Source organism: Enoplosus armatus, chromosome 22, assembly GCF_043641665.1.
Source record: "Enoplosus armatus isolate fEnoArm2 chromosome 22, fEnoArm2.hap1, whole genome shotgun sequence".
Classification (NCBI taxonomy): Eukaryota; Metazoa; Chordata; class Actinopteri; order Centrarchiformes; family Enoplosidae; genus Enoplosus; species Enoplosus armatus.
This window is the reverse complement of record NC_092201.1, coordinates 8,744,228-8,756,710: the sequence shown is the minus strand read 5'-3', so window position 1 is coordinate 8,756,710 and position 12,483 is coordinate 8,744,228. Positions and strand designations below refer to the sequence as shown.

General features: G+C 42.2%; 1 protein-coding gene across 1 annotated transcript in view; it reads right to left on the bottom strand.

The window, feature by feature from the left end:
- LOC139304841 (ELKS/Rab6-interacting/CAST family member 1-like) overlaps positions 1-12,483 on the bottom strand; it is an 80,430-nt gene that overhangs the window by 24,615 nt on the left and 43,332 nt on the right. The window contains exons 15-16 of the mRNA XM_070928728.1: positions 10,944-11,075; positions 2,524-2,684 (exon numbers count right to left, since the gene is read on the bottom strand). Coding sequence (XP_070784829.1) covers positions 2,524-2,684; positions 10,944-11,075 — 293 coding nt within the window. The remainder of the gene's footprint in view (positions 1-2,523; positions 2,685-10,943; positions 11,076-12,483) is intronic.

Here is a 12,483-nt window from a genome sequence, read left to right as displayed (position 1 = left end):
CAAACTCATCTGTAAGGCCTGCAGGCAGTGGTTTTATGATTTAAACTGAAAGTTTATTTAACTATTAATGTATTAATGTGTTATGTGTTACAAATGTATAATTTCACAGGTATTAAAAACGACCTAATCTGAGGTTTCAGTCTCTCTGAAGATACACAACTTCTATGTAGAGATGGTGTTCAGTATCAAATGGAAAAGGTCAAATAAATACTTTGCAATCACATACTGAATGTATAAGTCATAGATATTTGTCTCATGACGGAACATATAAAGTGCAGTTGTGTATCTCCAACAGAAACACCAGAGACGATCAGCAGAGTAAATATTTGGTCTCTGCACAGTAGGTATGATCTGTGTATGGAAACAGTCATACCACAGTTCAGAGCTGGGACAAAGTGGTGACTGGAGCCTCATAGTGATGTTAACCACAATGGATTTATACATTACATACACATGTGCATAGTCTGCCATTGGGACAGTGAAGTTAAATGACAGATTGAACTGCCCACTGGAGACCGTTAAATCTAACCATGCATGTGTGTAGAGTCTGTATGTTTGTGTGTTGTTGTGCATTTGTGTGGTCTGTGTTTGTATGTGTGTGTACATGAAGTATGGATGCATGTGTGTGCCTGTTACATAAATATTCATCATGGCGGCTGTATTTTCTTAAAAGGAACGTTGGACAAGTCGGACATCAATAAATCAATCATAGCGTGCTTGCACACGTGCACACTCACACATGCAAATTCACATATGAAAACAAGGCCACGCATTCTGAAGCGCTGATGCCTGTAATAATCACATGGGTCATTACTACGGCAATAAAATGGCCAATAACTTGCTCACCTGGCGTGTGAATGGACACACTGCTGGACACACACACTCTCTCTCTGTCTCTCTCTCAAAAACAAAGAAATGCAAAGCTGGTAGAAAACGCCGCGGACAGAGGAGGGAAAACTAAATCACAGCACATGCCCTAATTTTCCCATAATGCCACAGTAAAAGATAGTCCCACAGCGTGTTTAAACAGGCAGGACACGCTAACACGGACATTATCCTTGGCTTCTATTTCAGCCAAAAGCGCTGTTCCACTAAATTAGACCTCGTTGTAAGGTCTCAGTGAGGATGTAAAACAGCAGAAAATACATGGAATCATCGGACTCCAGGACTCCTCTTAACTGCACTTAAAGTGCAAACCCATCTATTAAATTTACATTAAAACTTACCATGAGTTACAGCGTGTGCACGAGTGTGTGCGGGTGTCTGTGTATGTAATCAATCATATGAAGAGCTAGACAGCAGTACATGGTTATTGCATTAACACACTACTTACTTCTATGGCTTTAAAGTGCAGGGAGAGAGAGAGAGAGAGGAGATAAAAGAAGAAACAGAGAGAGAGGTAAAGACAGGAAGTAAGAGGAAAGAGAGAGCTGATGAGGTGTCGGGTGAATATCATGTCAATGTGACCGGCGACAACCTTCCTAGAACACTGAAGCAACATGGGAAACTACTGGAGATATCATAAGAGTTTCTAATTTCAGGGAAAGTGTTGAAGGTCATGTCTGAGCTGTAATAATTAGAGTAACTGACAACTGGTTGGAAACTTTATACTGTACGTGTTGACTGAAGAGGTGAAGATGAAACAATACAGGAAAGTAAAGCAAAAAACACTTTGGTCCAGACTGAATGTGCTAAAACTAAGATGGTGACAGCATATTAACACACTGTCATTGTAAGCATATTAGCGTGCTGACGTTAGCATTTTGTTCAAAACACCCGTGTGCAAAAACAGCATGTACAGTACTGTGACTGTGAGTGTGAAATACTCAGCCCTCCGAAGACTTGAAAGGTGGCACTGAGAAGTGTGTATCTTGCTCGTTTGCAGAGGATGGCAGCTGTAGCCAGTTTGTATGCTCCACAGTTACAATGCTTTTTTTTTACCGGCAACCCAATTTCATGGGTAGAGTTTAAAAACTGTCCATAGAAACCACTCCTGCAGCATAATGCATAATGTCTAAACTGTCTGTCCAGCTCAGTGTGTTCCAAACACTCATATTTTTAAAGTTGAAAAGACTATAATTTCTCCAGGAGTATGTCTTGGTTAAAAGAGGGTTCCAAAGGTCTGTGAATCATTCAGGGTAGTGTTGTAGTTTATTTTATTGATGCTTTGAGGAACACAAACATAATTCCATTTAGCGGGATATATCTCAAAACCTGAGCATGTAAAACTAAGAATGCTTTGGATAAGAGGAAAAATATGTTTTGCGGTGATTTGGGTGAATTAACTCTTTAAGAGCAATTTTCTGTGCATATGAATGTGTCTACATCTGCATAAAGGATAGAAAATGGAGAGATTTATGGACTGATGAATATGTAGGTAGATATTTTTCACACTGTGTTTGTCAGTGGTGTGTTTGCGTCTTTGGAAACATGACAGAGGACATAAGTCAATGTTAATGTTCAGCTGGTTTACATGTTAACATAAATAAAAGTAATAAAAAGTGTGTGTTTTTGTGTTCTTACTTCATCTCTAGGACCTCCTCCAGGTGTTTCCGCCTCTCGGCCCGCAGGGCAGTCAGGTGACCTTCCTTCTCGGCCAGTGAGAGTTGAGTTGATGACAGCTTGGCTTTCATCACCTCCAGTTCCTGTTTCACCTTCTCCATGGCGACCAGCAGGTCCTCCACCTGGCACACACACACACACACACACACACACACACACACACACACACACACACACACACACACACACACACACATAAATGGTAAGACATTTCAAACATGACTTTTTCCATCTTCTCTGTCTCAATCTGATATTTTTGTTTCATTTTTTCCATCAACTTCATTTACTTTTGCTTTCCATAGATATTGGCCTTTATGTTTATGTTTGTGTGTGTGCGTTGTATCTTCCTCTCTCACTGTTTGTGCGTGTGCATCTGACAGCTACTGTGCTTTTGAAATGTTATATAATAATTTCTCTGTTTTTACATGAGACACTCCATTGCAGAACATCAAACGTGTCATTTTTCTTCTCCCTGTTTTCTTTTCTCTCTCTCTGTGTTGTTTCTCTTTCTCTTCGCTGACATATATTATCTAAGTCTCTCTCTCAGTGTATATCAGTTTGTCAGTTTAATGTCTGTGAGGTCGGAGTGTCGAGGTCAGTGTCTTTCTCACAGCGTGGCGACGATCTGGCCTGCCACCACACACACACACACGAAAACACATGTGTAGACCATCAAACACATGTACCCACACAAATACAGCACACACACTTTCTCTTTGGATACTTCTTTCCCTTTTTTTCCAGTTACAGACTCCCTGTTTCTCTAAAGAAAGAAAGAAGAGCAAGAACGTCAGACAGAAAACAGAAGAAAAAGAGAGTCACAAAGATACATTTATTTCCTTCAAAAAATAGATGGCATCAGCAGAAATAAAAAAGAAACCCTAAAGATGAGCTGGATCTGTGAGAAGCTTCTGTTCAGAGAGAAGTGGGGACCAAGGCAAAATATGAGTCTTGTCATTTGAGTAAAAAAATACAATGAATGAATGAAGACGGGACTCAAATGAAGAAGAAACATAGTTCTCTCATGTTTTGCCGCCATTACTCTGTTGATGAATATTTGCTATTTCTTCCTCTGATCTTCTCCATCACTTCTTCTTTCCCAAGCCGTCAGTTCCTCTCATTTACACGTTCTTTCGTCATATCTGGCCACTATATTTTCTGCCAGCGTTCCTTGAACCAACAAGTTGTTGTCATTTTCTCTTGCAGACTTAAGATTGGGCAACCCACCACCTCCTTCCACCACCACCACCGTCATCTTCAGGTTGATGACCTGAGAAATCCCATTTTATACATTCTGGCTTTACTCCACCTCTATGAGCACCTAGACTCACATCGAGTGATTCTCTCCTTTCTACATCTCCATGAGCCTTTGAAGATGCTACCCGTTGGTGGAGTCTTTCTCAACATATATTGTTATACATTTCCAATTACATTTTCCCTCTTTTCAGAAAAAACAGTGCTGATGAGAGATGTGAAAGAGATGGAAAATGAGAAAGGAGTGGAGACAAAAAATCCACAATACTTTCTTCATTCATTCTATCTGGTGCAAAGTCCTTGCTGGTAGAAGACTCTTCTGTACGCTCGCAACAGGAGGTTTTTCTATAACGTTGGCATGAATAAATAAAAGAACAAGTCAAGGTCTGATCCTGATGAGGCACATTCTCCACGATAGCTGCACCAGTTTACTGGCCAGCATATACTGTAAAACATAACAGCGGCAGTAAATGAGGATTTGTGTTCAACTTCCCATCCTGTGGTTCACCAAAATAAAAAATGTGACAGAGCAGAATGAACGAAGAGCTGAATGGTGAAGACATGAATGACTAGTGAATTGGACAGTAAAAGGCTGGCGACTGAGGTTTGTGATGATTGTTTGTTACCTTTGACCACCTAAAGCCGGCTGTGGTGAACTCATGCATTGGAATGTGAGAGAGCTGCATACAAAAAGAGCAGAGAGAGAGAGAGAGAGAGAGAAAACATGGAGAAAGGGATGGGGATGGTAACAGTGAGGGAGGAGAGAAAAGGGATACAAAATGCAGGCAAGAGAGAGAAAGAGACAGAAATAAAATGGAAGGAAAGAGAAAGAGCACGGGTAGAATTAGGGAGGGAAAGAGGGATACAAAGAACAGGCAGAGGGAAGGAGGGAGAAAAGAGAATATAAAAGCAGGAGAGAGGAGTAACACAGGACAAAATCATAATGGGGCACAAACAAAGGTGATCAGGAGGAGAACAGAGAGGGGGAGATACGATTAAAACAACAGACATACAGGGAGGAAAAGCAGAGAAAAGGAGAGGAGAAGAAAGAGAAAAGTTGTAAAAATGCTCAAGTGAAAAGAAGCAAATGCTAAGCACATGAAAGAGAGAGATAAAACAGATAAAAGACAGGCAGACAGAGCGCAAAATACTGAGCAGTCAGAAACACAGCGTTAAAAATGCAATTCAGACAAAGGAGAGGAGAGATGAGGAGAGAAGAAGGAGAGGTTGGGGGGGGGGGGGGGGGGGGGGGGGAAGGGACCGAAATAAAGGCAGAGAAAGGAAGAAAGAAAGACCTTTGGCCGACATCAGAGATGTAGAGATTGAAGGATGGAGGGATGCAGGGATGCAGGGAGGGGTGAGGAGTGACGAGGCCCGGCTGGAAAAGAAGGAGCTGGAGGGGAGGAGGGTGAGGAGGACAGCAACCCCTTCAGTCTCCTGAATGTGTGTGTTCGTGCGTTTTTGTGTGTGAGAACTTTATTTTAAGAGGAAGAAAGGAAGAAGAGGGTGCAGCGAGTTCAAAAATTAAAATTGTCTGGTTAATAAAAGACGGAAAGCTGGAGAAGAGAGCGTCTCTCCTTAGTTTGGTGTCTGAAGAGACAGATGGAGTGTGTCATACTGTTGACTCACTTCTGTCACACACACACACACACACACACACACACACACACACACACACACACACACACACACACACACACACACACACACACACACACACCTTTCCTCAGTGATCACACATACAGTAGTGACTCATGTCTAGCAGAAAAGGTTCAGTATATTTTCATGTGGTCTTGGTCAACCGATTTTGCCGGACAAACCCTATCCGTGGGACAGTCCCTCACACAAACACACACACATACATGGGTTGTCAACATACGGCTTTATACTAAAGGTGTGTGCGTGTATGTCTACCAATATGGAGTCAGGATGTGTGTGTAAATGCCTGGTTTTGGCTGCATTTGCATGTGTGTGTGTGCCAACGCTATAATAAGCTATGTGTGTGCCTTTGAACAGGCTGTCCTCATTAAGGGAGGAAATTGTCTCTCCCTCTGTCATCATTTTATAAATCATTATGTGAAAGGTTAATTGCAGTGACGCAGTTGTAAAACGGGAACACAAAAATATTTATTTACAATTTGCTCGTGTATATAGAGACACGTTTCCAGTTAGAAAACCAACGTCGCGTCCTTCTGGCTCCAGCTGAATGCAATGCTGTGCTGCTGCTGTTTAAATAGCAGTTAGCACTTCTTTCCGCCATGTTTGTGTGTGTATGTATGTGGGATGCTGTCTTGTGTGTTACTGTCCTGTCTGTGTACCGTGTGCACACATGTGTGTGTGTGTCTGTGCTGAAAGGCTGAGTTAGTGTTGTTGATGTTGGGTGAGGACTGCACTGAGTGTTTGGCTGCCATCTCCACTCGTTCACCACATGCTGACGTTTCTTCTCCTTCCTCCTTCACTGGAGCACTTTAGCCCGAGGACGCTCTCCAGCACCCTGTCCTGGCCTAAATGGCCTCAGTTCTCACTAATTAAAGCTGCCACTTGTAGCATTTTGAAGTATTTCAATATATTGCTGCCAAATTAAATGTGATAGCTTGGCACAGTTCCTGTAAACAAATGAACTCACAGTCAACTTGAGGAGGATGAACATGTTGGACGTGATCTGTCCTTCACTTGTTCCAATCTTTGCTATTGTGAAAACCCAAAGCTTTAGGCCTGTTTGCTCTGAGAGAGGACCCAAATCCTCTCTGTAACTGTGCCTTTGTTTTGTGGACTGCATCATCTTTTCTGACCAAATTATTCCAGGAACTGTAGAACCACAGGAACTAAACTCAGGAACTAAGCTAGGAACTAAAAGTCCCTTTAGCGTATACGTTTGTTTGCGTTCCCGCCGAATCTGAAGAACCATGAGGATTAAGCAAATTAGTCTGGTAATGGATTTTAAAATGAGGAGGAAACAATACAGACTAATCGTGTTGTTCTTTGTAGTTACTGTGGATGTAAAGAAATGATGCAAAGGAGACCTGCAGAGGTGGGAACTCCAGAACGCTTGTCTGCAATCCAATCTTCTAACTATTTCATGGTTATATATTTCAGCTTTCATAGGCTACATGAAACAAATTGCAAATAAAGATTTGTTTCTCTTTTTACTTGCTTTTTTTAGTATTCTGGAAACCAAACTACATACCTTTGATACTAGTGGCAACCAGTGATTGTTACCTGTGTGAATTAAGTCGCAGACAAGTCGTAGCATCCATAAGGTTTGTGTTTGACAGTGACGATCAACTCAAGTCCGCCCGAACAGGGACAAAACCTCAGACTTAAACAAGGAGACCAAGTTCGTTTCCAGATTCCTTTCACCAGTCAACGCTGTTGTTCTTTTAACAATGACCGCAGTCCTTCTCTAACCTTAGCCACGTGGTTATTATTGTAGTCACAAAAGGCGTTACATTATAAAATGGATTCATCTTTCAGCAGTGATTGACTTTACAAATGATGTACTTTGACATTTACTTTGGAGAACTTGTAGGGCAAAAAAATGCATGTGACTGGATGTTAAACAAGGCATCTCTAGTTATAGTGAAGTCTTTTTTAACGTACAATGTCACACACACATATTCTGTTTCTGCTTGTTCAAACCCATCATATTTTGAGTCAAATATCCACCTCCAAAATGCTATTTCTTTTTGGTTGCATCATTACATCAAAAGGAAAATCCCAGCTGTCGTGTGCATCATTTCAAACACGTTTTCCTGTAGAATTTAGCATCTTTGAAAATTCAGGATCTCGACTAGAATTTGAAATAAAGTTCTGTGAGTTTGAAAGTAGAGGTCGGCACAGGGAGCTGAAGAAGACAAATTAGTTTTATAAGCCTTGATGACCAAATCAACCATCAACAATCTGTCTGTCTGTCCATCATATTCTTACATCCATCTGCTTGTCTTTCCTCGTGGTCTGTCTTTCTTCTTTTACATCTGTCTCTCTGGAACTAATTCTGCTGTGGCACCCATTGACATTAACTATGGACTAGGGTGTCAGCAGTAAAACGTGTATTTGCATGCCTGCCTTTATGTGTCTGTCCAGAAGTAGCCTGGCAAGTAAAGGCCAGAGAGGACGGCCAACATTTAGAGGCAGCAATAACAATGGAGTCCAGCCGTTTTGCCAACAGCTACAGCGGGCCATGTTTTCTCAGGGCAGTTTTCATCCTTACAGCCCACGCTGTTTTTTCCCACTTGTCAAAACCCATCCAGGCTCTGAGGAACATTTCCCATCTCTACGGCCTCGTTAAGGGACTGGCACCCAGGGGAACGACACACACACTCCCACTGGTCTGAGGTTGAATCCACTAAACCCTTCCCTTCTGAGCCTCCCTTAACACCGCTATGAGCTTCCCTACTGTCTCAATATAGATAAAAGAGATTACAAATTGGAGTGGTCGGCTCGCGGTCTATTTAAGAAAAAGCTGTTTGTGTGTTGCCGGCTGAAGCGGACAAAATACAAGCTGTGCTTTAAATAGGGATGTGTTTACCTCTCCTCCAAATGAGGAGTGACTGGGCAAACACACACACACACACACACACACACACACACACACACACAGAGCCACACCTGAATGAGCTCAGTCGGCACAGAGCATGTGTGTTACCGCTGCCGTTAGCCACTACTGCCTAGCAATGTTTAGCTATGTGAAAAAGAGTTTTTATGTTGCCCAGAAGATGTTTGTCTGTGTGTGTTTCCTTGTGCGTCTGTCCAAATGTCCCACAGAGGCAGAAAAATTAAGGACATCCTCAGAAGTTAGGACATTTGTGTATTATGTGAACAAAAAACAACTGATAGGGGTTGAGTTTGAGGAAAGGTTCGGGTCACATATTTACTGGTTGGGGATCTTGATTCTCCTTAGACATGCAGCAACACACTTATATATATTTGCTATTGAGAGAAGCAGTACCTGTTTGTCGGAGTGTGTGCGTGCCTGCTCCTCCTGGGCGAGCACCACCTCCCTCTCCGCTGTGATCTGAACACTTTCCCTCAGCGCCTCCTCCAGCTCCTCAATGCGCTCCTCCTTCTGACGCAGCGTATCCTACAGAGAGAGAGTGTGCAATGTAAAGAGAGCATAAACTGTTGCAGCGCTGAGAGCGCCAGTTGATTAATCCAGCATTTATTAACGAACAACACTATGATATCCTGAAGGGGGACATGAATGTGAATTTTGTGCTAATCCACCCAAAAGCTGTGGAGACAAAGTTACTCATAAGCACAAACGGCAACCTCATGGTGGCGCTAGAGGAAAATGTGATGGACATCCATCCCTAAAAGCTGCTAGCATGGCTAAAAATGCCAAACATTCGATGGTTCCAGCTTCTCAAATGTCGGGATTTCTTTGCTTTATATAATTGCAAGGTGATTATCTTACATTATTTAGGTCTGGGAAATTGTGATGACCATTTTCTTATATTTTATAGACCATTCATAAATGGCAGTCCTAGATACTTGTAATACACAGTATTACATACTTGAAATACAGTATTATGATATATTAGAGTTTTCTCATCCTGGGTCATCATTATTATTTAAGAGACACCAGACAGAGAATCCATTGCCTTACTCATATACAGTACAAAACTTTCATTGATTTAACATCCTTCATATCTGACAGACTACGTATTACTAAATCACATCAGTTTCCTGTCATAGCAACTTTTCCTGTCACATCCTGCTTAACATGTCCCCAGGGTGAAAACCTTGGACACTCCTCATTCCAGTGTGCGGCTCCCAGCAACTGGAATAAGATGCAAAAGACTCACAAATTAGACAATCTGATCTCCATCTGCCTCCGAGGACTCTGAGGAATTCCCAATCACACATGAAGCTGTTTCTAAGTAAAATCACTACATGAACTTCCCCCCAATTCCCCATAAAGAGCTACTTCTCCTCTTGCCAGGCAACTGGCTTTCCTGGTTAAATTAAGAGTTGAATGAATAACTTATGGAGACAGAGGATGAGACATTACAGTGGCTATGATCAAACCTCCAGGACATCTCCAACACATGTGCTGTGAATCCTGCTCCAGATCCAGCATTACTTGGTGTCTAACTATGCAGACTGAGTTGGACTTTAATTGGATTAAATCTTCTTATTGTATTGAATGAAATTTATGGTCTGAATTATAGTCACATTCCATTTACAGCCTTCAGTGCTGGTTAAACTGTGCAGAATGGCTTACAATTGACACACACACTAGTCATGGTTGTAACCGCTGCGGTCTCATAAGTCTGAGTGACTCACATAGCTATCAGCTCATCTCCTAACCACACACATACACACAAATGACAACTTCCAAACTCCTGAAACCAAAGATCAATCTTAGCTAGAGAAAGCACACGCTTATTCTCACAAACACACACACAGAAAGTGTTTTCATCTGCCTCTAATCAGAGAGACCACGGAGGTTAACGATTACTGGAAGAGCAGAAGGAGGAGGAAGAGGCGGATGGACCAATAACAGAGGGAAGAGGAAGTCAGGGAGAGTTTAAGGGAAATTAGGGGTGAAAAAGGTGGAAATTAAAGGTAGAGAAAGAAAATCTGAAATATGAAGAAAAGCAGAGTCAAAGCATGGCTGTTCATCTTGTGGTCACTTGACACCCCAGCAGACAATTAGGAGATCCTCTCACACCACAGGAAGCATTTTAAAACCCACAGCATTCACTACATAGTTTGGCGTGTGGGTCCCTTATGTCTCTTCCTCACCTCCTTTCTCCCCTTCACTTCTCCTACCATTTTTTCCCTCCTCTCCTCTCCATCCTCCATCTGCTCTCCCTGTCAATCATCGTCTTCAGTTACCCGCTCTCAAACACTCCCTTAGCCAGAGCTGCATCGCGCATGTGTGTGTGTGTGTGTGTGTGAGAGAGAGCGAGAGTGTTTGACATTGCCTCAGGCTGCTCCCTGTCACAATTGTCACGTTATGATGAAGCATTGTTGTGATAGCAGACAATATTCAAGGTAGGACAGAGAGAAGGAGAGAAACTTTTTCTTTCTCACTTTTTCTCTCCCTCTCGTACCCCTCCCATCACCCTCTCCTCTGACTTCCAGCTTCCTCTACCTAATCTCTCCTCTTCCTCCCTCCATACCTTTATCTGCTGGGAGCTTTCGTTCAGATTGTCCTCTCTCTTCCTGGCGTCCTCCATCATCTGGGCATTCCTGCTCTTCTCCAGCTGCTCCTTGTGTTTCATGTTGGCAACCTTCTTCGACTGGTCCTTCATCTGCCTGTACACACACACACACACACACACACACACACACAATACACATTATAAACAGTAATCTAAAAGTAAGAGCTTCAAGGAAAAGGACAAATGGGCCTGTATTCATTTAGCCACTTAGATTATGTTCCAAAAAATGCAGAAATGCCTCAATAAAATAGTGCATTCTGGTGGCTGACCATATAAGCTCAACATCCCCAGTTCAAGTCCGGTCAGGGACCTTTTGCTGTCATTCCTCCTCTCTTTCAAACCCTAAATTAGAAGTTACAGTACGCAGTAAATATCAGTATTTTCCTCCTGCTTTGAAATCACATTTCGTTCACAAAATAAAAAAAAATATTGGAGCCATAACAAGTACCAGCTTTATGCTTCAAGAGCATTAAATGCCATCATCGATCCCACATGTATGTACACAAACACACAACTACCAAAATGAATGCACCTGTATTCACTGGCAGGTCACACGAGTGAAGCTGATATTTAATATATAGAGTGGAACCGTCTCCCACCAAACATATTCAGGGCACGCTGTCTGTTAGTGCCATTAAGATGATACTGCAAGACAATCTGATTAACTATTCTGTGCAATACAATGCCGTAATGGAATCCCTTAGGGGCCAATATAATGTAAAGATCAGTAAAGGAATTCAATAAAAAGTTATGAATTAATGACTAGATGACATTTCAGATTTCTCCATATTGGCAAGTATGAAGGTCTTTTCTCAGAGGGATTATGGGGTGTTGGGAAGCAGAGTTTAAATCATCATCTGGGGAATGACGGAGAGAGAGCGCAAGTGTAAAAGAGGGAGAAAGGGAGAGAGAGAGAGAGTCCTCATGGGAGCAGCAGGGGTGGGAGATGGAGAAAGGGCTTAATTCCTGTTTAAGCTGTCTGGAAGCCATTGTGGCTCTGTCACAGACCTATCAGCTATCACACCAGCTTGACTTGATCAGGATCTTTCATACCTTTCACACACACACACACACACACACACACACACACACACACACACACAGATGTGGGCTAACCCAGGCTAATGCCAGTAAGGTTTAACAGCGTCTATTGAATCATGACACAGATGAAAGATAAGTCAAACAGATAGGATAAATGTGTATGACGCACACACATCCAACAGACACTAAACTGCTGACTAACACTTGAGAAATTGATCAAACTCGACAAAAGTCATTTATTTTCGCTCTGCTTACGCATGTGAGTCTTTTGTATGTTTGCATTTTTTTAATATTTTTTACTGGCTCCATTTTCTTCACTTCCACTGCAGCAGCTGCCGGTAAAAGAGCTGACCTCCAATGATGGGAATCCACGGGAAACTCTGCCTCACACCAGCAGCAAAGCATGTGCACTTGTCTGTACACCACAAATCTCTGAGCTTAACTCCATGCATTTACA